Source organism: Lathamus discolor, chromosome 2, assembly GCF_037157495.1.
Source record: "Lathamus discolor isolate bLatDis1 chromosome 2, bLatDis1.hap1, whole genome shotgun sequence".
NCBI classification, from domain to species: Eukaryota; Metazoa; Chordata; class Aves; order Psittaciformes; family Psittacidae; genus Lathamus; species Lathamus discolor.
This window is the reverse complement of record NC_088885.1, coordinates 49,842,990-49,868,971: the sequence shown is the minus strand read 5'-3', so window position 1 is coordinate 49,868,971 and position 25,982 is coordinate 49,842,990. Positions and strand designations below refer to the sequence as shown.

At 39.7% G+C, this 25,982-nt stretch overlaps 2 protein-coding genes across 6 annotated transcripts in view; one reads left to right on the top strand and one right to left on the bottom strand.

The window, feature by feature from the left end:
• The window catches only part of ESYT2 (extended synaptotagmin 2), a 75,260-nt gene extending 56,614 nt beyond the window's left edge, over window positions 1-18,646 (bottom strand). For 2 of the 4 annotated variants that reach the window (XR_010609957.1, XM_065666785.1), the window contains exon 1: window positions 17,978-18,646. Coding sequence is in view for 3 of the 4 variants with exons in the window: in XM_065666785.1 (XP_065522857.1) it covers window positions 17,978-18,334 (357 nt within the window). In the remaining variant the exon portion in view is untranslated. The remainder of the gene's footprint in view (window positions 1-17,977) is intronic. The other 2 variants (XM_065666786.1, XM_065666788.1) reach the window with 2 other exon arrangements.
• Window positions 18,647-24,942: 6,296 nt separating this feature from the next.
• The window catches only part of DYNC2I1 (dynein 2 intermediate chain 1), a 29,529-nt gene continuing 28,489 nt past the window's right edge, over window positions 24,943-25,982 (top strand). The window contains exon 1 of one of the 2 annotated variants that reach the window (XR_010609956.1): window positions 24,943-25,447. Coding sequence is in view for 1 of the 2 variants with exons in the window: in XM_065666784.1 (XP_065522856.1) it covers window positions 25,223-25,447 (225 nt within the window). In the remaining variant the exon portion in view is untranslated. The remainder of the gene's footprint in view (window positions 25,448-25,982) is intronic. The other variant, XM_065666784.1, reaches the window with a different exon arrangement.

The following is a 25,982-nucleotide window of genomic DNA, read 5'->3' as shown; positions in this document are numbered from 1 at the left end:
TCTATCCTCTCTAAACCAATTTTGTTCCCCTCAATAGACTGTATTTCAGCACAGAACAGACTAGTGTTATTTGTTAGAAAAAGATACACAAAATGTATAACATTTAATTGGAAACAGAGAAACTTCTGCACTATACAAGATCAAAGGTCCAGCTAACACAGCAACCAGAAATGATGTTTAAGGAAAAAGAAAAATCAAAGTAGTACTATAGAGTTATCCTTCCCTAAATATCCTTTCCAGTTCTGCAAAGGCTGTCTCTAACCCTTAGCAGCTGTTGTCACCATCCTTCCCCCTTCTACACCAAAAATGCTCAGGACCTTGCAAAAAATTAAAAACAAATAAATTAATTCAATTTCACAAATTCTCTTGCATCAGATAAGTTTACTCAGGGCAAAACTGATACTTTAGATATTTAGGGCAGCCCTTATACTCATGCAGGATCATGCAAGACCAAGAAATATATAACTAGAGAGCACTCAGACCACTGAATTCCAATCTCAATTGCAGGCATCATTATCCTATTGCTGTTTATAAACTCCACCTTAAGAGGATGGAGTTTGCTACCATTCCTCAGTACAGACCAGGAAGGGCAATTCTAGTGTGTTTTCGTGGGCTGGGTTGCTAAGGAAAGATTGAAGCACTCCCTGCTATAAACCAAGTTTCTAAACTTAGGTATGCTACATCATGTTTGAGCTACAAGGTGGAACCAAAACCAAACTTGCCTCCCAACTAAATTAACTATTATCCTTATCCTTAAATACCAGTCTTACTATTTTGACTCTACACACGATCAACAAAAGATACTTTAGAGGAAAAATATCCTCATCAAACGACAGAAGATAATGTTCAACATAAATAAACCCCCCCCCCAATCCCTATCCAGAAATATTACTTTGTTTTGAAGCAAAAAATGTATTTTCGTTATATATTGAAAAGGTTCTACAATCATGCTGTCAACCTGCACCCACAGCTTCTAGTTCCTGTGTTCGTACAAATTGTGGATCTGTTTCCATAACCTATCTTTCAGTAGGAGTGTATCTGTCCCATGACAAAGCTTAGCACCTCTTATCCAGCAAGCTATTTTAGAAAAAGCAGAGTAAGTGTACTTAAAACAAACCTGCAGAAGGAAAGGACACTATTGAAACAGCATCCTCTGATGAAAACATGAATGCTTATGCTGCTGGCTTGACACGTATAGCATCTGTGCCAGCAAGTGGCTTGACATGTATAGCATCTGTGCCAGCAAGTGGCAAATTTCCTGCAGGACTAATGCTTTAAGTCAGCCACAGAAAAGTCTTGTGTGAAGGTCAGAAACAGTAGGTTTTCATCCATAGATGCAAAGTTTGGGGTTTTTTATTTATTCTGCAATTAAAAAAGTGGGTAAAATCCTGGCCCAAGTCAGGTCTGCTGTCAAACTACTGTGAATTCAGTAGGCTCAGAGAAAGAATCCTTCAGCAGGTGGACGCAACATAGACAATTTTGCCCTGGAATGTGGCTACAGTGCCTAAGACACACAGAACATTAAAAACAGATTGACATCCCAGCATTAAGACTTAATATTGGCAGTAATGAACTCAATTCTCATTAAAAATAGTAAAAAGTAAATAGAATTTCACACTTACAGAGGCTGCTGCTCTAGTCTGCACACAGAATAAGTAAGAAGACAAAGTGTGGTTGTAGTGTCGTTCCAGGACTACAAAGATTTTCATCAGAAAGTGAATTCAATACCAGAATACACCATTGACAGCAGTACAAGATTTATGATCATCCACAAAGAGATGGATACTGCCTGGCAGGCACTTCTGCAACATAATAAAGTCCATACTTAGCAAAAGGAAGATGAAGCCCCTCAAGTGGAATTGAGGCAACTGATTAAATGAGTATCAAAGGGCACGCAGTACCTTTTCTCCAACCCACAACTACATGTTGCAATATTTCAGTTAAAAGACACCTAGATATGACAGTCCTGTTAATTCTTTGACTTGTGTACACAGCAACATTTGTTTAGTCACTTGTCCTTCCATGCAAGTCTTTACAAATCAACAAAACCAAGAGAAAAAAAAAAAGTACTGCCATAACTAGGAAACCTGGAGTTTAAAACTAACATTTGACTTTTTTTAATTAGTGATCAGGTTTCAAGAAGATGACATCTTTTAAGAGATTAGTAATAAATACAAAAGTAAAAATTACTAAACAGAAAGAAAAAGCCCCATAATCATCGCGCAATGGTCCCCTTCACACTATCAAAATTCTTGTAGGCCCTGGTTCCAGGAAACATTCCATGAGATTTCTGCTTGCTGCAGACACAGACACTTTCTAACTGCAAACCATCGCTGATACTACCTTTCAAAATAGTTCTCTTACAATGTTCTGCAACAAAACATGCTCCGCAACAAAACATGCTCCAGAATTTTTCACCTTCAAAAAAAAAAAAAAAAAAAAAGAAAAGAAAGTAATCATAATCTCTAAAAAATATTAATCCTCTTTCTAAACAAAGCTAATTTTTAAAACAATACTGGAAACTACAGAATCTGCCTTCCTCTATCATTTGGTAAGTTTAATGCTTGGCCATATGTCTTACATGATACTCCATTTTAATTTCTCTGTTTTTAATGTAAATTCACTTATTTTATTTGCATATGTTTAGAGAGGAGTTCCTATATTTTTTGAAAGAACAGACTCTAGCTTTTATGTAAGCAGCTACAAAACCAGCACTTCAGTGGAACCATAAACTAGGGGAAAGCTACTATTTTGAGCACATACTAAAATTTTTCGATAACACCATCAATTTACTTCCAGGTAGCATGCCCAAGTAAGTGTACATAGCTGCTGACCTGAATGACAAAAAACTTGTTTCTATTTACACAGCCATTGCTTATGCTCAGCGAGTGCTTGCAGGAAGATGTTTACCACAAGTGAAACTAGCCCTGCTATAAAGGCAGCTACTGGCCTTCAAACAAATAATGGGTAGCAAGTAGCTGAATAAGATTTAGTATTTTCTTGGATGCAGAGGAGGAACGCTCCAGCATCAGACTGCTGGAATTGTTGGATATTTGATATACAGGATGGAGAGCTAGCAAGAGTGAAAGAAGAACAGTTAAATACATTTTTCCTTATGTAAATGCAGCACAGAACTGTCATTTCTTCTCTTACATTACTGATTATCATAAGCATTGAAGATATCCCCAAATGTTTGGGTTATCTTGAATACGCTTTACCCCAAACTCAACTATTACAAACAGCAATGGTCTTCCACTTCCCAATTTAGCAGTAAACATAGCCATCATAAATTAATACTACTTTAATTACTGACAGTAGCAGTAAGTCATTTCATAAGCATACTGCTCAGAACTGAATCATAACATTAAGCACACAACAGAGACTTTAAAGGCTGAGTTGCTTATAACCAATACTTAAGCTCACCATTTCTACATTTTTAATCCACACCTACTGTCCCACTTTGGGTATTTGCAGTGTATTGCTGGAACAGAGCTAATCAAATCATACCACCAGGTCCTGGTTGCAGTTTACAACAACAGGAAGACTTTTTATATCTTGGCAACGCTTCGTACCTATATATGGCTCCACAGCAATTTCAAAGGTCTCCAATTTTAAAGATTCAAACACTGGTGAGGAGTAGGCAATTGCAATTGCTGAATTATTCTTCTCTGATCTTCAAAATTCTGAATAATAATCAAGTGACCCTAGACCTGCTTTATCATTAATAGAGAGAAATAAGGGCCTCTGGAGAGATACATCTGACATCTTGAAACATTTCTCCTATGGTCAGAGAGAGTCCTCTGCAGATGACTGTACTGATCATAAAGAAAATTTCCAATGAATTCAGACTTATGACTGAATTTAGGTTCAAATTCTAGCTCTAAGTGGAAACCAAACACATTGTGCTCAAAACCAAACTGAATATTAATTCGACAAGTGAAAAGAAATTTCTGTCAACTACAGGACAACTGCCTGAACTGCAAATAATGCACCATCTAGTCGATCAGTTCCCTAAAACTTTTTCAGGTTTCAAGAAATCTTGCCAATGGCAACGCCAAAATAACTATGCCACTTTATTGTTCCTAAGCAGAACCCTCCTTAGCCTGCACTTCTCTTGAAGGAGAGTTAATATCTGTGCACATGCAGGGAGTAATATAGGCAGCCAAGTAACTGTTAGCTTCTGAATACTCAGCAGATTTCACAACAAATGCTGTTGCACAGTGCTAATAGTTTTTCTAGAAGTTCTACAACATATTTACTAGATGTATTAATTAAAAATCTAACAGCTGTGGACCACATTATTCCTTGCTAAATTTAAGCATTTAAAAAGTAGCAGTGAAGTTATGACCTCATTACTCTAGGTTCTTATTATGCAGAGAAAAGGGAGCTCCTGCAAAAAATTCAGTTCATCCCTTCCAACTGACTAAAGACAGGCAGCAGAAAGAGACTTACATCTCTGAAATGAGGTGCTCAAGTTCAGTGGAATCAATCTACATTTCAGTTTGCTGCAGCAAACTTCACTGTGTGTGCTAATTGGCAACATATTTTTTTATGGCTTTGTACTGTTGGCTGTATTGGTTTAGGGCTGAATCCCAGCCCAGTACATCTACCAGATATTTTCGGCAGTCTAAAATCTGTATGCAGCTCTTAATCACATGTAATAACTTTCTTGCAAAAGACATAGCTTGAGTTTAGAAGACTGCAGTGATGACAGTTAAAATGAAATCAAACCCGAGTAAAATGCCACAGTTATTTTCAGAGATCTGCATAAACAGGAGTTAATTTGCAACTATATAATTTCAGTTGAAAAGTATTTTCAAGAATTTGATAAAGGCTTTTCTGTGTAAAACTAGCCTCTGAGGAAAAGAAAAAAAGTCTTTTCTTTCTTTTCAACATCAAAGTGATGTTGAAATCCAACCCACCATTCCTGTTGCTATATGTGATTTGCTGCATCAGATACAGTTCTGACTGCTCAAGGTATTTGGAAAATTGTCAGGATATCAGTCAGCAAGCTTAACAGTCATCTACAACACACATTTTACCTGAATAAATTGGAGGCTTTTAACTAAACAGCTGAAGATCTATTTGCCTATGGAAATGTCTGTAATCAAAATCAAATCATAAACCATCTTGGAAAAACAGTCATTGAGATACCTATTTCAACACCTCAACGCTCTCTTTTACCCTTATGAGCTCATATAGTTACTTTCTGTTAAAATAATGACCTCCCAAATCCCATGCCACTGACTAATCTGAGCTGCTCCAAATCAGAGGCTTTGTCCATTTCACTTAGTGGGAGATCACAAGTAACACCTTTACTTATATATTCTGTTCTTTTTTGGAGTATGACAGACAGGAATGTTATTTCCATGTGCCTGGCAATGCAAACAATCACAGCAGCAGAAAGCAGAGCTGGAGTTCATCACTTTAGAGTGTGGGATGAAGAAACTAGAACAAATGAAAACCTGCAAGATGATGGCGGTTGACAAAAAGTAAAACCATTCCCCCAGGCACTGCAAGTCTCAAGCAAGAAAGCGAACGACCTGAGTTTTTACAGGTTATATCTAAATCAGAAGCTTATGTGTTACATGGGAATCAAGAATTATAACTTTACAGTAGAGGAAATTCCAAAATGGTTTGTCGGAGCTTAAACCCCATTAATTTGAGGAATCCTGATGAACTAATCTCCTCTCTCTGGCAAGTAGATACATTCCTATTGCTTCTCAATAAACTGACACTTAAATGATATTCTAGTTTTTCAGGCTGCCCCTGGAGGACAGAGATGTGAAACTATGTTACCACAGTTAAGGATAAACATTTTAAAGCAACTGTAAATAAATGTTACAACCACTTCCATCCCTTCTGCAGTGTTTCACTTCAAGCACAAATGCCTCCACTTCTTACCCTAAAAAATGTTTTAAAAAAATATCTGCCAAATATTCTATTTCCCAAATACCAAACTCAACTAAGTGAAGATGAAAGTTTGGGTTTCTTCAGCAAAAACCACCACAGACTGTCACCCCATATTCCATGGAGTTTTTCCAGTATCCACTTTGCAGGTAAACATCTCAGAAAAAAAAAAAAAAATTGCCCATTAGGCTTTAATGGTTCTTTCTACACTTATTCCCAAACAAGAACTGCCAACTACAATTGCCTAATGCTCCTGTGTAATACCCAGAACAACACTGTGCAGACCCCTCCCTCCAAACCTAACAGAGGTTTATGTACTAGTGAAAAGAAAAACAACCCAAACCCTAATTTCAGGTATACACACTTGTACTTTCACTCACAGCTTTGTCAGAAGTATTGGTATGGTGTTACTAGTACACCAGGCTTCCTTCCTAGCTGTGCCAGAAAAACAAATCAGTATAAAGGAAGCGGGTACACCAAGAACAGCATGTGTGTGCTAGAAGCAAATAACCTAACCTTGAATTACTGTTTTAAAAGAACACTTTTATAGTTCCTCATCTCTTATTTAGTAAAATTAAAGTTTGTATTCTTATATGAGAAATTGATTCATTTAAAAAAAAATGTAATTTCCAAATCAAATCTATTTTCAGGCTGTTACTATGGTTCTGTGTGTGATGAATTACTCCAACTTATATGGAAAAAAGCCCCAGATTTCACTGGATTTTGTTTGGGGTTTTTTCTGTGTCTTTTTCTGTGTGTGCTTGGTGTTTCGTTTTTTTTTATTGTTTGTTTGGTTTTGGTTTGGGTTTGTTTCTTTGGTTGGCTGGTTTTTGTAAATCAAAGTGACAAAGTGAACAGATCAGTAACATTTTTGTTACTGTACAGAACTAATGAAAGACAGGACACAGGGGGAAAGAAACATCAAAACACAAAGGAACTGAGAAAAACAGTTGTTGGAAAATGTTTTGTTACCGTACATCTATGTTAAGACCTGAAAACAACAAAAGCACATATTACATGCAACTTTTTAAAAAGCTTTATACATAGCCAACATTAGTAGAAAATTAATTATAAAGACTTATATGAACAAGACAGAAATAAGAATACTGTTTTTATCAAAGGAACATAGTTTAGGCACATTCACATCAACACAATACTTGTACCTAACACACCCTAAAAATAAACAAAAAAAAAAAACCCACTTCCAAAAGCCCAAATATTTTCCATTAAATATAAATCAAAATAAAGACAATCACGAACAAATAGAGAAGAAGACATTACTACAATTTAAGCTACTATATCAATCACATATTCTTATACCACATGCAAGTCAAATGACTGAACACTGGTTTTTTTGTTCCCCCCATAAAACACTCTTATCATTTCCTGGCTGCTATTTGACATTTAACTGGCAGAGGGTGGGCGGGTGGAAAAGCGTTCATTTTCTAGTTCAAGTATTTTAGGAAAAAGTCATTGGGTGAGGAACACAGCAGTTTAAAATATAAATTTAGTCTGCATCACAAACTGGATTACTAGACTAAGACAACTTCCTATGCACACAGACAAGAGAATTTAGCATTCTAGTTCAACAATTAACAAGATGAATCAATAGACTGGGGAGGAGGGAAAAGACTAGCCTCAAAACAAATTACAATTTTTCAAAGTCCTGGACCAGCAAGCTCACTGCATTAGGAAACATTAACAAATTAAGAACAGACATTTCCTCATTTGAAGCATCATAGAATCCTTATGTTAACAGCGTGCATGAAACATGCAGACAGATAAAGCTTGCTGACTACCAACAAGTCCTGAGAGTTTGCTCTATAAACCTGCATAAAAATTTACAGCTCAGAGCATGTCTTGCAATACTCTTTCCTGTAGAATGCCACAAAAGTTCTTGCCAAGTTTTTGGATATAAAGTTGCAAGCATATTCACTAATTTTTCAAATCTGATTAACAGTCTACAGAATATGCTATGTGAAGAAAGGTATCTGAGAAAGCTCAGGCATATTTTTTTTATATCAAGCTATGCAGATCTGAAAAAAGGCATTAAGAACCACGTATTACAAAGTAATCATGCTTAAATATAACACAACCTATGAGCTTCCTGATCTGTTAAGTTGCATTTGAGTTCCACCTCCACAATGTTTTCATCCCCATTTTTGTACTAAGCTATTTTAAAAATTGAACAGTCACAAACTTTGAGAGCAGAAGTGTGGATCATAATGCTGCACAATTAATTCAAACTGGAACAATTCAGTTTTATAGCTACCTTCATGCTTCAACATATCTTGTGGTTACTTTTAAAAATGAAACAGGAAGACACTGCATTTTTAGAGATTCACCCACTTTCTCCCCACCTTCCTTTTCAGGTAGACAGTGATGGACTGAAAGACAGTGTATTGTCAATACATTTTATTTAGTGCTCGCCGTTACATCTTTCAAAATTTTCCCAAAGGAAACTATTTGGATAATTCATGTGAGCCAGTATCTAACCAAAAGAATGCAAACAAAGGTTGCAAAAACAGTGCTAGCGTCTGCAACAGACTCTCTCCAAGTATTCAATAAAGCAGACACAAAAATGCATGCAATTTACATCACAAATATAAATTTCTTAAGTGAAAGCGCTTGCAATTGAGCTAATGTAAACTTGACACATGCTGCTATATGGTAAGGACAGCCAAATGACAATGTAATGCTTGACTGTCATATGACAGTTATTTTCAGCCAAGTAAAACTAGCTTCATATTTCTAATAACAACTTCATGGTACTTAATTGTAGACTGCTTCAGCTGAAAACTGTTAGCCCTGTTTCAGATTTTCAACTCCTAAGGAGAATTTTATAGTTACATCAGGGTGTAGCAGACAAAACTTTGTGTAATGACTCATTATGGGTACACTTGTCTTATAAAGGTTATTTATATAACAGGAGTTCCATTTGAAAAACTATGTTTTAGCAATTTGCTGCACAGAATTTTAATACTATTTAGCTGACAAGCATCTGAATGACTTAAAAAGCCTCACTACCTCCCACAAAATACCTCCCTAGAGATAGCCATCTCTATTTTTTTCCCTAGTTATACTTAACAGTTAAGTAAACACTGGTTATTTTAAGCAGAAAAGGTTTCTTACCATTTGTAAGCCACAACTGGAGACTGAAAGCCAATTTAAATGACAGCTTAAAACACAACAAAAAATTATAAGACTACTTCAGGTTGGAAAGGACCTCTGGAGCTCGTATGATCCAACCATGATCTAAGAACAGAGGTGGATCTAAGTACCAAGAGTCTATATGTCTGATGATTAGTATGTTAACAGGTCTGTTGAAATGTTGCAAATTAGGTGTGCAGCTTGATGTTATGAACTGTTCAAGTTCTAACTCTGCTTCCCCACAAAGAAACCTCAGCAGTTTTACTTGCCCCTTCATTCTAAGAAGGTCCTCTTCATGCAAGCTATTGTTCCATTTAACTTTAAACCTGACCAGAGGCTTCCGTTACCTCCTTATTGTAGGCACTAGCGTTTGTGTGGCTGCACAGTAAACTACTCCAGGAACTGTTCCCAGCAGAACACTAAAGCTGGCAAAAAGCTTACAATTGGGTGGCCAAGTAAATTCTTATGCTGGCATAAGAAGGCAGTGAGAAAATGCAACTGGATGCAGAACATCCTTTTTTTCAGGAATGCAAATTTACTGTGTTTTGAAACTGCAGAATCAGTCTCTAACTACAAACCCTGATTCTCTCTGCAATAAGCATATTTGAATGCAGAGAAATGCCTACACCGTTAGTACGCAGAAGCTTTAAAATTCTCACTTCTCTAACTTTTAACAGTATCACAGGAAGCACTTAGAGGTAACAAAACCAAAGCTACTAAAAAATTTAAAAAATACAAAAATAAAAAAGGCTGCAGTACTTAAACCACAAAGAAAAAGAGAACTTGACCACTCTTAAGACTGGTACATGAAGCTTGATAGATGCTATTGGAAATAAAAAAAACCTAGAAATACATTGGGGATATGGTTCAAGAAAGCTGAGGTGTACCTTTCTTCCTCCCCCTCCCAGGCATTGTACCAATGGGATTCAAAAGGAGATGTGACACAGCTCCTCACTTGCTTGACATGAAGACAGACTGTACAGAACTATGTTAAGAAACAAGAGATCAAACCAAAGTATCCTAAGAAGCTGAGGTTAAGTGGAATGGACTTAGCACAGCCACAATATTGTTTAGCACATGCTCCCAAAATCAGGAAAGGAATCAGATTCTCAGAATCTCATATTTGTACTGAAACTTCCTTATAAACCAAGTTTAACCTGGACTAATTCTAGCGCAACTAGTTACTCCATTAGCTGATGCAGGAAGTTCGTATAACCTCACTTCCCAGACCTGACAACAATCCATTATAGCCAGCTAGAAAAGTCATGAAACTTACATTAAAAACATAATAAAAAGGAACAAAATCTGTGAAATCAAAACACAAAGAAGTTTGAAAGTGCCAGAAAGAAAACAAATTTAAGTTGGCTCTTTATTTTCAAAAAGCGCAGACATCTTTAATTACACTCTCATCTTTTCCTACTTGCCCCAACAGAACTTTAGTCTCATCCAGTGAGAAGCTGAGGCTTCCTCAAGAAAGGTGTTAAGACTATCTAAGAAACACAAGTGTTGCCCAAATGCTCTCTTTCACTGCAAAATGAGAAAAGCATTTAGCGCATGGCAGATGGGACTGAAAAAGAGTCCTGGGTCAGATCATGCTATCTTTGACAACTACAGACTGTCAAACACTTCAAGCTGGCAACTGGCTTCCAGGTTTCACACATGATCACTTTCAGCAAACTCATGATTTGACTCTTCCCTCTCATTCCTCATCCAACCAATTTATTTCTGAACTTCACAGAACTCACCTCATTCAAATGAAACAAATCTTACCCAAACATACCAAAGTACCATATGATCCAAAAGTTAAACAAGTGATAAAATGACAGACCCCACTAAATAGCTTTCATAATTTACTTACTTCAAATGGTTGTTTAAAATGAGACCACTCTCCTCTCTCATCAAAATATTGTTTCTCCACTGTTCCTATTCACAGTAAATTCTACATTGAATACTCCATCTCTGTACCTCCTTTATTTTCATTAAGTGTTCACAAACACTAGCCAAAGATAAGAATTTAATTATTTTTTTAAAAACATCTCCCACAAACCCACACCCCAGATTCAGTACAGGCATACTGTCAGCACAAAATTGTTGCAAAGCTCAAAAAAAGTTATGCTAAAGGCAACTTCAGCAATTAGAGAACCTTTTCAGTGCTCTAATTAATGATGATCTGATAAATGAGAAACTGCAACACAAATCAGATTAAGTCAAACATTTTTATCCTATGAGAAACAAAATGCTGCCTCTTCTTTCATTTTACAAAAGGAGAACAGAACACCAATATAATATTTAAAATTTCTAGAACATGCTTTCATCACGATAAACTACAATGAAAGTGTTTTGACAATAATCCTGATTCATCTTCCTATTTCCCAGCAGGCTCTCATGTGAAAAAAAACAAAAAAAAAAAAAAAAAAAAACTTAGAATCCATATCCAGCTACACTCTGTGATGTGCCAACGATCTCAAAAAACAGTAGCAATTTAAAGTAAGAAGAATCTTGACTGCTATTCTAGACTTTTTCTTCAAAAAAAACCTCAGCCTTTACTGACAAGATCTTCATGACTCCCAAGTTTTCAAACACGACAAAAGCAGGGCCAGCTCTTATATGTAAAACTATTTGGGCATGGAAGAAACATTAGAACACTGAAATAAAAATTAAAAAAAAAAAAAAAAAGCAAAGCCAAAATAAAATAAACAAAAAAAAAAACCCACAACACTAAGACTTGTACACAACTTTCTTAGTTACTTACACAGCACATTTCAAGAATGTATTGCATAATCCTAATAACTTATGTAATATCAATTTGTAATAAAAAAAAAATGTATTATACATACATATTTAGAAGGCCTGTAGCACCTAAAAGCCAATTCAAGAAGCATATTAATACTTTCAGGTTAATATTTTTCTTTAGTAGTTTGATATTGCATTCATAAACATCTCTTCATCCAATGGCTTTCTACCATAAATATTGTGGAAAAGGATCTTTACAAATGAATCACATTGTGATGCTTACCACACTGTTACACGAGAAAATGTGTTATGTGACAGACATCATCTCAGCACAGCTTTAACACACAAAATGTAAAAACTTTGAGAAACAGGAAGATATGATCAATTGAGCAACATAGATGCCTTTCTTCTGCTGGCTCTCCATTCGTAAACCCATAATTCACATGTCTAACTATGGGATACTCTTAGAAAGTCAACCAGGCATCAACAGCAGAGATAAAGATGTCATCATCCCACTCTACTCATCGCTTGTCAGGCCACACCTGGAATACTGTGCTCAGTTTTGGTCCCCACTATACAAGAGAGATGTAGACAAGCTGGAGAGGGTCCAGACAAGGGTCACAGAGACAATCAAAGGACTGAGAAGCTTGCCACATGACAAATGGCTGAGAGAACCCGGTTTGTTTGGCCTTTAGAAAAGACTTAGGGAAGACCTTACCACCATTCTCTGATATTTTAATAGCGACTATGGAAAAGATGGAGACTCCCTTTTTACAAAAAGTCACATGGAAAAGGTGGGGGAGTAATGGGTACAAGTTATTCCTAGGGAGATCCTGGTTGGACACAAGAGGAAAATTTTTCACAAAGAAAATTATCAGTCATTGGAATAATCTCCCCAGGGAACTGGTGGATTCCCTAGTGAATCTTTTAAGATTCATCTGGACAGGGTGCCGAGACATACAGTGGTATTCTATGATACAAGTAGTAATACTGAACAAAATTTAAACTTCTTCCATAAAAAGAAAGCCTAATCACATAAAAAAAAAAATCGCACATACAACCCACAATACACATATGTATGTATACATACACTATGAGGCACCTAGAACAGAAGGCAGTTTTAAAAAAGAAAAGGCAGAAGAAGGCCATAGACTTCAGCTGTCAAGGATTCAAAAGTTCTTACCCTTTTCTAACTCACACCCCTTTATACTTCCCAGATGCAGGCTGGCAGCCTAAAGTATATGGCCATCTGCAGTACTAACCAAATAAAATTATTAGATCCAGCTCAGCCTTTAGTAGCCATACATGGAAGTAATTTTTCTTATAAATGATGCCTTGGTAAATTCAATCTAACATGCTCAACTAACTTTTGAAGAAAGGATCAGAAGACTGTGTCACAATGCCTCACAGACTTCCTTTTCATATTTTAATACAAGAGTCCACATACAATTCCTACAGCCGCAGCAGTAACAGCATTAACCAAAGGCATAATTAGAGGTTCAGAGGAAGATCTTACTGTTCTATGGCAATTAAAACCACATAATGTATTACAGAAGCCCACTTGTTTATCATGTTTACTGGGTATATATTAAACACCAACAGCAAGGATTCTTTGGAAATTCCTGTCCTGGATCAATCTAAGATCCAGTTATCAACTTGTTTCTACATGATTAACCTTCTCTGCAGATGTCATTCAATAGAGGACATGCGCCTGCAGTTACAGCCACCTAACCTTTTTTCTTCCACAAACACTGGGTCAGCCTTCCCAGTAAAAAACAGACTTTGTTGCTCTAACCATGTGAGTGCAGTATTTGACAAGAAGCTCATGGAAGGGCTTGGGGAAAAAAAAACAAAAAAAACCACAAGAAGTATGAATGCATATTTTATTCTAACACATGAGACAAGACAAATAATTTCATAGTTATAAATCAATTTCCATTTTCAGACACATTATGATGTCCGCTTTTACCCAGAATAGATCCTCTACCCCTAAAAACTAGCAGTTTGTTCAATATTCAACACAACGTTCAACTAAGGAATACAAAACTACCACTGAAGTAATGTTTTACTCAACGTCACCTTTGCAAAAACACTCAACATAACATAGGTGGATAATTATTTTATTGATTATTGTAGCTATACATCAGCATCTATTAAAAAGGGTACATGCTGACATTTTCTCCCCCCTATTAGTGTAGCAGTGGTATAGCAGTTCGATGGTAATTCACAATACTCACAGTCTGCAAGAATTTCATGCAGATTCCCAAGAAGATCTACCAATCTAAAAATTTCTTTACAATAGGACTGTAAATCAGTTTAATTAAAAAGGTTACTAGACACCTAACTACATTTATGCAGGTTTTTCCTTTTACCTTAAGTAGATGAGAAAACTAAACCACAAAACCAAAACCCTGAAAGTCACTCCAAACTACAGCAGAAACTCAAGTCTGTAAGACCCAAAATGCTACAGCAGACTGGTAATTAATGTACTAATACAGCATTACTATTACCACAAAGATGTATACTATTTCTGTTTCTGCATAATCCACGGTCAGGGATACAAAGAAAATTGTCAAAACGTTTTTTCAGAATCAATTATTTAGAATTTCTAAGATCCATTCCTATTTTGGTCTCCTGATGATTGCTGACAGACTGCACACAGATACAGCTTCTGGTAGCAGGCCAAATTTACAATATCTGGTGGGAAAAAAATCAGCATGACTTTTAATCTCTATGTTGAGGAGAAAAGGAGTCTAAGTTTCACTTATCCAAAAAGATGTCAAACACAATACCTTGTTACACTGTAAAAGTCAGATTAAGCAACCAAGACCCCCTACAACGGCAAAATTAGACTAACTTTTTAATTGCTCTTAGAAAGAAAAAAGTTCTTTTAAAAATCATTATACCACTTAAGATTATGAAATTCCTTTACTGTTTTAAAAATAAAATGCAACATGATACCTGTCCTTTAAAAATTGGGAGTCCTGGTTTTCTACCTTCTATCCCCCAAGTAGTGATACTTTAGTTGCCACTTTCCTTATATATGCTTTTTAGTTACATTCGTTTTAGTACAAAATACATCTAGTGTATAAAAACGTTGCTAAGAAAGGGGTAATGTCACATTTATTTAAAGACCATTTTGATCTCCAATCCTTTCTGATTGTAAATTCTACTGCTTAGTTTTAAATGACTTGGAAAAGCACCCACCTCTGCTCCCTCCTACCCCATATAAATCAGTGACATCTTCCAAACACGTGACAAAGCTATAACTACACGTTAGCAAGTGTGTGAGTACAGATCTTATTAAGAAAGTAAATGCAGTATTTTTTAGCACATACAGATTTCTTTTAAATAATTCAGTGTTGACATTTTAAATAACATAACCTGTATTCATGTTGAACTAATGCATTTTACATCCACAGTACAGAATATTCCTATTGTATCAACACCTGCTTATAAAAGAATTAAGTCTAATTTAGGAAACTAATAACATTATGAACTCTAGTATGATAGCACAACAGTATCACTTTCAAATCATAACTGCGCAAATCACCAGAATAAAAACTTCTCCTGCAATAACCACTTTCTTAAAAACAAATAACACAATGCAGTATTACTGATACTTAACATGTACTGCTAAAGCAGCAATTAATCCCAGAGGGGGGAGTAGTGGTGCATTAAATCACATTTTACATACACAGCTAAGGTTCTTTTCCACTCAAGAGCAAAGGAAGATACCACGTCAGATAAATGTTTGGGATGTTACATAATTTCTGTTGAAAAGTGGTTTATTACATCTCAGTTTCAGTTCCCGGAGAGTAAAACATTTCCTATGTTTAAAACATAGCACTGTCCTACTCAAGTAATTAAAATTTCCCTGATGAGAATCCAAGGGAACATACTCCAGTTTGGAGTTCACAAGAAGATGGATAAACTTGACACCTATTAAAGAGATGTTATGCTCCATATATCATCCAGCAGCTCCTATTTGAAATATGACTAAAATCCACGAATCTCCAAGACAACACACATAAAGCAGAAGGAAGGAGAGTAACAGTTTCCCAGGGCACATTATAGAGGAAGCAAAAAGACTCATACAAAGCTAAATGACTATGACAGCAGACACCGAAGATCAGTTTTTATTTAAGCAGGCCTTCAATTCTTAGAAGACTTCTGTCTTCCAGATTGCATTTCACCTGGAAGCTAGTTATTTGGAAGCATGGCACTTCCAGAACATTGCATATACATCAGCAGAAAGAAAAGAAGCAAGACCTGTAAAATTTAAGAACATGACTAAAGAGGGAAACAAATAAAGCCACAAAAAAGCCAACAGTGACTTGCAGTACATCTCCCAACTGCTGTATCAGAAGGCCACACTTCTGGGGAAACCCTGCATATTAACCAGCTGCTTTCTCATAATGTCATAGGATATGCAGGTGTTTGAGCCAGCACTCATTCCTCTCTGTGATTTTCTTGCCTCTAACACCAGTCAAGAGGCCCCTTTCTAAACCTTTCATTATTTGAACAACTCCACACGGGAATTATTTGCCATACTATCAAACATAACAAATTGTGACCTAAAATAAAATTTACGTACAGCACTAATCTTGAATATCTACTGCTTAGTTACTAGCAGATAGTTACTATATACAAAACCCTCCACAACAAATCTAGCTCCAATTAATTAATTTTAAATGTCTCATATAAGAATACTTCCATTATATTGCTGCATGATTACAGATTTAAAAAAAAACACACACACACAAAAAAAAAACAAAACCACAAGCCAAACCAACAGAGAGCTAACGTAAGAGCTATTACCCAGACTATTTAAGACTCACATCTCAGCTTCAAGCAGTAAAACCACTTCATCTCTCTTAGATACTGTCCTCATTTTTACCAAGATCTTCAACAAGAACTTGGATAAAAGATATAAAGAAACAAAGGTAAAACAGACTCATCTCACACCAACACACCATATTCTCTCTAGACATCTGGAACTCCTATAACTTCCTCAAGAGAGCTAGGACAGGTCACACCAGGTACAGCAATTTGATCACATGAAAATAGTTACTTTGATACTTACCATTGGAACACTGATCAATGCAGTCATTGCAAAGAGTACATAGCAGAGATGTGGCTGGCTATTGCTGAGGAGCAACCAGTATTCAACAAAGAAATCACCCAGAAGGTTTAGCAGAAACCCTCAAGACTTCAGGTAGAGAGACCAACAGAGCATCAAGCTCTGCACGGATCACCAGGGCAGAACAGGACATTTGTATGAGCACTAGTCCTGATGGGTGGCTGGCTGTCAGCTGTAACTTTTAAACCTCCAAAGTATTCAACGTCGACTCAAAATAATCATTAAGGCTTATTAGAAAGCCTGAAACTTTCAAAGGAACATGCCACTTTCGAAGAAAGCCTTTTAAAACCGACCACAGCACAAAGTAAGACCACCACAGCCCCTTTTCCTCGGTCCTCACACCACGAGCCAGAAACCTGCCAGAAACACCACCTCATTTTTATGTCACTCCCTATTAAGTAACCCTTTACTGAAAAGCCTACAACCATTAAGATACTGATTTTGTCCGCTTCGATCTCAACTTTTTAAGAGGTCCTGCCCGAGCAGCTAGATCTGTGTGCCTCAGAGACCGCGCCACGTCCAAGACGTGCGCATTCACTGGCATCGGAGGGCAAAACAACCAAACTCTGAGGTAAAGTTTGCTGCTGCGAGGGAACCCCCAGCCACGGCAAATTCAGCGCCGCGGGGCTGTCACCACACAGCGGCCGCGCTGCCTCAGCTGCTGGCGGACCAAGGGGCCGGGGCGGGAGGGCGGCAGGGACAGGCCACCCCGATGAAAGGAGGGTCCCTCCGCCTGCCCACGTCCGGTAACGCCGCTCCCGCAGCCGGACGCCAAGTCCCCAAAGAGGCTGGCAAACCGGTACAAGTAGCCTAAGGGCGCGGGAGATGCCGTCTCCTCGCCCCCTCCTTCCCACCAGGCTGGCTCTGGGGCTCCGGCCTGTAGCGAGTCTCTTCCCCTCAGCCCGGGCAGGAGAGGGCCGCCCCGGGGTGGAAAGTCATGCAGGTCCCGGGGAGGTGACAGGCCCCAGCCCGCCCGGCCGTAGCGCTGCCCGCTGGGCGTGGGTGCTCCCTCGGAAGCGCCGGAGGGTGTTGGCCACTCACCCAGGCAGGCAGATCCGCGGAGGAGACGCTGAGCCGCACCGCCTCCTCCTCGTCCTCCAGGAAGGCGAGAGCCCGGCCCAGGCGGGAGGTCTTGCCGCCGCGGTGCCTGCGGATCCAGAAGAGCCCGCACAGGGCGATGAGCACCCAGCTGAAGCTGAGCCCCAGGTAGCCCAGCACGTACACGGGGAAGATCAGCACGAAGCTCCTCGCAAACTGCGACACTAAACCCGTCACATCCACGCTCAGCAGCGGCGGCGGCGGCTCTGGCACCGAGTCCCCCGCCGCCGCCTTGTCCGCAGCGGCGGGATCCGTGGCGGACCCCTCGCCGGGGGGCTGTTTCGCCGCGGCCCCACTCATGCTATCGCAGCGGCGGCTCCTACTCCTCTGCCGCTCCTCCCGCTGCCGCCGCTGCTCCTCCTCCTCCTGCTCGGGCGCTGGCTGCGAGCGGGCAGGGGGGCAGGGCGGCGGCGGCGCCTCGCATCCTGCGCCCGTCCCCGCTCAACCGACACCAACCGCCGCGCGCTTCCGGGTTCGGGGCTGCCCGGCCCAAGCCGCAGCCGCCCTCGGCGCAGGGAGGGTGCTGTGGCGAGATGAGCTGGGGGGCTGCGCCACCGCGGGGAGGTGCCCCCCTCCCAGCCACCGCCATTGGCGACCCCCGCACCACACGACCGCCCTCACCGCTTTGCCGCCACCCCCAGGCCGGCCCAGGCCGCTGCGATTCTCTCATCTTCCCCTTGCAGGCCTGTCCCGGGAAGCGCGGGTTTGCCCCGCACGGTGGGACCTGGGCCAGCAGGAGACCGTCGCCGCCTCTCGCCGAGCTCGCTCCGATGCCGCTGGGACCCCCTTCGCCTCGAGCCCAGCTTCACCCGGAGGCAGCCAGCCTAGCCGCTAGCCGCCAGCGGCAGCCACTGACCTTCACAGGAACGGGGGAGCAACGTGCCACAGGACGAAGGAATGCGACTCTGGGGGTCACGGCAAGGAAACGGGCTCTTGCGGCTGGCACGAAGCAGAACCGGCTCGCTGGGGAGTGGGAACACGCTAGGGTGTGTAAGCCCAGGGGCAAACCGCACCAACTGCCCCTTCGGTGCTGCAAGCGGCTGAAAGGCTACCCGTTACACCCTTCAATAACAAGCTTCGAGTTTTCCTTTGTTTCCGGTTAAGGGGTATTGTTAAAGGTCCGACTGGTCAATGTCCCAGAGAAACGAGAAGTTTAGTTACAACAGGTGTTTCCTGAAGCTTTGCTCACACATCCTCAGGTAAAGCTGGCTCCTCCATCACCTTGTTAATGCACAGGAGTGCCCAGGGTGGTACCCACCGTCTTACACAAACCCTGCCCTGTGGAACTATAAAAGCTGATGTTCTATTCCCCTTTCACACAGAAACACCTGGTTCCCACGTCGTTCCTCCTACCACTCCTTTATCTTTGCAAATAATTTAACCATCAGTTTGCTAAGGGGCATCTGTTCCTTGTCCTTAGCTGTATACTCATCAGTTTGCTGGTACACACTTGCTGATTAAACTCAGTATTTACCAGGTTGTTTTTTTTCCTTTTGGCTGTAACTAGCTAACTTTTCACTTGGTGGGAAGAAGGGTCCTTTCTTCCCTCTTCACCTGCCAATTTTAACAAAATTCTAGACTTTATGTGACAAGTATTTGCAGGCAGGGAAAATGAGAGAATGAATTTAGCCAATAGACTGAAAAGTTCTGAAAGCATATACAAACGGACAAATGGGAAAGCTGCATGAGCTTTGCTTGTTTACAGAGTGAATGCAACCCCATCTCAATTATCCAAAGAAAGTGAAAGTCAGAAAAGCAACGGCACAGAATTTGTTTGCTCGGTGCTGTGCAGTATAATTGGAAAAAGAATCTGTATCTCGACAACTGAGTGTGCTGTTCTGATTTATCATCTTTCTAAATTCCCTCCTGCCTGCAATCAGACATGATGGACCATTCTAAGCAGAACCAATTTCTGGCCACAGACTGATGTTGCTCTTCTTTGCTCCTTCCTTCCCACTGACTTTGTGTTCTCCACCTTGTAGAATTAGGTTAGTCAGGATGAAAATGCCAAATGACCACAAGATACAAAAAGAGTAACAAAATCAGTGGTTTACAACTAGATGGTAATCCAAGCCTTGACAGGACAATTTCCTTACTTTGGGTCTTTACTTCTAGTGAACCAGAAACACCTACCAGCTGTAACAGAGAGGGAACTAACAGGCAGCAAAAGACCCCATAAAAGCTTGCTACCTCAAATTTGGGGTATCAAGTGTGACTACATGACCCCTTTAGACGCAAATGATATCAAGCTACAGTAAACATGGGTGATTTTTTTGCATTTATTGTATTCCTCTTCCAATTACTTAGTTTACTTATACAGACTTTGATGTGAACTCCTTACTCTCACGTTTCAGTAACACCTGAACATCTGAAACTTGAGTTTCAGTAATACAAATGGCCATACTGCATGTGGCTCCCTCCATTACAACCACTACTATTAATATTTTCTCATTTTTCAAGCCCTTTGTTCTCAGTTTTAGACTCCACTGCTTCCCATTGCTCCCCTATCTGGCTTCACAAGTATCTAAAGCAGAATACAACTTTACCAGAAACCAAAATAGAAAATCAAACCAAGAAAAAAAAAAAAAGTGATTAATGTGACATTTGCCAACTAACACTTTACCATATGCTGCATCTCATTCTGCTCTCCTATATGTCTCAGTATGTATTCTACAAATGAGCTGGATATAGAATTTCTAGAGTACCCTGTACAATCAGTATTAACACACTGGAGAAGCACATCAGAATAAAAATCTTGGAGAAGCATTTAGGATGACAAGCACATAATTGTAGGCCTGGCAGCCCAGCACTGATCCTGGGCAGAGTAATTCAGTAGCTGATAGGGAAGTCTGAATAATCACAACTACAGGTGGATGGTACTGTGCCAATCAAGTAGGAAAACAGAAGCAAGTTCTTGTAGCATTAATCTGATAGCATTTATCTGTAACATCAATAGAAAGTTCTGATAAAAGAGGTAACCACTGATTTCTTAGAGGTTCTGCAGGTAACTGACTTGGCCCCACACCAGATTTTGATGAAGGAACTGTGTTGTATGTAATTAGTACACCCATTGTTATAACAGGGACGGAAGAGTCTTTTTAAAATCAACACATAAACTTTGCTGCTAGAGAATACATAAGGGTCAGTTACTCTATTACTAAGTTTTTCATGAAATGTTCTTGCTGAACACGAGTTATCTGTTTATGCTTTTTTGGTGCTGATAAATTGTTTAATAATTTGCTTGAGAATCTTGGCATTGTTAATTCACATATTTCCTGAGCCTATTGTTTAATACTTGCGATAGCAGTCTTCAGTGTGTCAAGAACTCTTGAAGATACTCACAGCACAGAGATTACTCTGGCTTTTCCTTAAGTGTCCTATAGTGAATTGTATCAGCTACAGAGCTGATTATATTTATCTCATTTAGATAATATTTATTCTTTTCATATCCTGCTTCATAGGCCTGTAGCCTTCTTAGAATATTAATTAACACCTTTTGCATTATTTGCAATATTAATTAACACCTTGTAGCATTCCTTTATACCCATTCTTAGCCATATGTGTTTGTTCCTCCATTTCACTGAATTCCCTTTTTTACCTTTTTCAAACTCAATAGCTTCTACTGGAGTCAAAGCAGTATCGTCTTTTGTTTATCTTTACTTTGCATCACATCAGATGCTTTTTTTCCAGTAAGTACTGGCACTTTTCTTCAGAGTAGCTTCCAAAAATATCCTTTTAATACACCTGGGGTTTTGCGAATGAGAAAAATTGACAAAATTGTTTATATGGTGAAAAAGAAAACCTAAGTTTCCCCATGTTCCTTGGATTTCAGATAAGAAAACATGTTTTGGAAGCAATTTTAATCATTGCTTCTTGACCATTTTCACTAACAGTTAATCTTCCTGAAGAACAATGTTTAGTATTATACATTATTTCACCCAACAGCATTATTTCAGTCTGATGCATCTCTCTATTTTTAACCATTGCACAGAAATCTTTACTGAATAGAAATATGAGAATGTTTACTCAGGAGTTGGGTGGGTTGTTTTCCTAAAAATTTGGGAATTCTTAATGTAAACATATTTTACATGAAGTTTCATCCTAGTAAATTCTCATGATGTCACAATTAGTCATTACTTCTATGTTTTATTTTAGCCAGCTGTCTCATCGTGCTCCAGATTATCTGGAATATAGTAGAAATATTTTCTGTCTACTTCAAATTATCCAATATATAGCACAAAGAAGAATCAGAACACTCTACCATGCCTGTTCAGTGTACAGAGCTTCTGTTGTTTGAAACAAAACCATAGAGGTCTGATCCCCAATATCACCCAATCTGGCTTCAGTTTCACTGAATGCATAAACTGTATTCTAATAATAAGATCCTCAAATATTTGTTGTTCCTGAAGAAAAATATACTTCCCACTAAAATGTGTTTCTTAGTAAGTTTTTGCAATAATCATAGTCTTCTTCATGCCCCTACCCCCCACCCCCCCCCACCCCCCCGCCATAGGATTCTTACAAGTTATGGTTCAAAACTAAAGGCACAAAGTTTACTTCAGAGATCTGCATTTTTGCTGTTTCCACTTATGAACCTGGGAAACTGACTAAGATAAGTATTTCAAAAACTTTGCAAGAGGTCATTTATGCACCTCCATCCATAGTAATAATTGAGTTTTCTTCTTGTCTTCACATGGCCTCAGCAGAAATGAGTTGAAAACCAGAAAAAAATATAGCTACAAAGCCTATATTCTAACAAGTCTCTTCCTTAATAATAATAAAAAAAAATCTATTTTTTATATATATATAATAGAGTCATAATTTTTAAGCATAGTGGAGGGTTGCCATATGGTCCCTAAGAGGCTTGATATTTACAGCAATTTTGTGTGTAACGCTGTGGGTGAAGAATACAGGGGTGAAGAAAAATGCAATATTGCTTTACAGGATCAGAGAAACATCCAAAGAAAAAAAATATTTTATTACTACAGAATATAAAAAGCAAAATTATTTTATATCCCTGCTTTTCAGATAACCATGCCAGTCAAGAAGAAGATATGTGTACCAAGCCAGACAAGAGAAAAGCACATAGAAGCTAGAGTAGTCTTAAAATTCTCAGGGCTAACAAAAACTTTGTTTACAACATATTTCTTTTCAAGAGAAGCTAGGGCATCCTTTTATGCTGTCTAGCAATGCAATGGATACGTGCCATTTTATTGCCTGCACTGGCAATAGGGAGAAACTGTAGTTTATTAAAAGTAAACTTTATTAGCTTATTAAAAGTAAACTTTAATACGTGGTGGAAACACTTGCATAAATTTTAGTTCCAGTATTCAAAATGTGTTATTCCAGCTTGTGTTCTAATGCAGCAGTTCAGTTCCACCCCAGCTTTATGGTCTGAAAGTTCTTTCTAAACCCTCAAGTGGTGCCTTCCCACATGTGTAATTTTTCTCTTGCCATAAAGCTGCCTAACCAGTGTATGCTGATAGGAGTAAGAAAAAGCTATCAGCAGCAAAACCTGATTGGGGGGGGGGGGTGTGTGTGTGTGTAAAAAATACATATGCATATACTACAGAGTAGATGGTAGGACCAGAACTCGATAAAAAGCTTTTTCTTCAGTCCAGTCTTTAGTATCACTGTCACATTTGGTAGGTTTATTTACATGTATTTGCTACATTGTTGTTAAAAACCAAAATTAAATTAGAGTACTTGAAGGTAGGGTTTTTTCCTGCATCCTGTAGAAAGACAGCATTTCTGTATCCTTTCCTAAGCAGATGCCTACTTCCTTGAGTTTCTAAGTTTTGCTAAAGACAGCTAAGTAATTCATAAGACTATTTTTAAATAGTTTAACATCCATAGATGCTTATATTTAGTGGATGTAATTTAGAATTACAGAATGATTTGGGTTGGAAGGGACTTTAAAGATCATCTATTTTCAACCCCCCTGCCATAGGCAGGGACACCTTCCAGTAGACGAGGTTGATCAAAGCCCTGTCCATCCTGCCACTAAACACTGCCAAGGATGAGGCAGTCATTTCTCTGGGCCTTTAAAAGTCACACATACTGGTGGTTTGTTGGGTTGGGTTTTTTTGTTTATGTTGATGGGTTTTTTTAATATGAAGGGCTGTTTGTTCCCCCCTCCACCCTCACCCCTAAACTTCTTGCTCAGTTTGCCTTTGCTTTTCTGGTACATGATAAAAAAAAATATTTCATAGTTCAGACAGCAAAGAAACTTTTACAGCTTTTTTAATTTATTCTGGAAACATGAATAAGAGGCAACTGTATCAAAGCTTTGTACGTATTTGCCAACTATTTAAGGCCAAAGGGTTAAAATTTATCTAAGTCAGTGTGAGACACTTCTATTGCTCTACAGCTGGAATGTTTCTCAAATGCAATAATACCTCCTTTGCTTCCCCCCTCAGTAGCCAGTGTTCTACATTAGTAACTCATATTAATACCTTTTTTTTTTTTTTTTTTCCCCTGGCTGATATTTTTGGGGTTTTGTGGATTTGGGTTTTTTTTTTTTTTTTTTTTTACTCTTAAAATAAAAAATAGGCAACAAAGTTAGAAGTGCCTGGAGAAACTTTCACCCGCTCTTTTAAATGGCACGTTAATGGGCTGTAAATACCTGCTGTGAAAGCAGCACACACCTTTCCTGCATGCAATCATTGTTTCCGTAGTTTGTTTCACGTGCACTTGGTAAGCTGCCACTTGCTCTCTGCTGCAGAAAACGGCTCCGGGATTTGTTGCTGTGTGAGTATTAACACCGCCTTTGTTTCTACAGGTATTCTTCATACCTGCCTCTATCTGAAATCCTGGTGAGCTGCGGATTAAGATAAGCCTATCATCCTTAACATTCCCCCTTCCCCCCAGTAATCGTGCATACCTCTTCTAGAAATGAACCAACTACTGTTAGGAATGGTTTAATGGTATACCTAACCCACAAAAGGCCAGTAGCGAACACATAGGGGTGCTCTAAAGCCTGCCTGTGGGCGTTCCCCGTCCCCACCTCACGAAACAGTGCTCGCCTGGTCCGAGCTCTCCCCCAGCCTCCTCCACCTGAGGAAACCGAGCAAGGCACCGCCTCGGGGAGGAGAACCTTCCTGCAGGCACCCCAGTCTGCCGCTTCTCACTCAGAAAAGGCTGGGGATAGCCACACACTACCCTACCGCGGCTTGAGCAAGCTACGCCATGAACTGCCCTCCCCACAGCCACCGGGTACCCTCTCCTTTCCCACAATGCCGTGCGGCGGCCCCGGCGCTCATCCATCGCTCGGGCGCTCGGCTGCTTCACCCTCGCCGCCTGTTGCTAGGCAGGCCCGGACGCGGCTGCTCCGGTTTCCTGCCCGCTCCGGGGCGGACGGTGGCGGCAGGACGCGGCGCCCGCCCGTCCCCCCCGCCAATGGAGGGTGACAAGGTGAGGGGTTACGCTGCCCGACTTCTGCAAATGGGGCTGTTTCGTCTCTCTCCTTCCGCTCCCTTTTGCCGTTCTAGGAGGACTCTGAGGAGGCGCCGGGGATGACGGCACAGCTTGTTCTTCTCCTGGGCCTCCTCCCCTGCTCCCGGCCCGTTACGCCTAAAGTGCTTTGGCGCTAGAGAAAGCCATCGCCGCGCCCGACCGCGCCTCGCCGCCGCCACGCGTGTTGCTTGGTGTTGCATAAGTGGGGCATCTGTGGGGTAAAGGCATGAAGCAGCCCTGCTGTTTCTTCTGCTAGTCCTGAGAAGCAGCCGCCATGGCTACTCCTTGGGCACCACGAGTCTTGTTTTGTCAGCTTGCCGATGAAATTCTCTCCCAAGTAGTGGTAGTAAGGGAGTCCTTACTCCTCTAGCAGAAGGATGAGCCCTTATCAGCCACAGATTTTTCTGCAGGAGATAGGCTGTTTATGAAAACATCCAAAGCTCTTAATGTTTCAGATTGCAAATAAAGTATATTTAATAATTGATATGCCTGT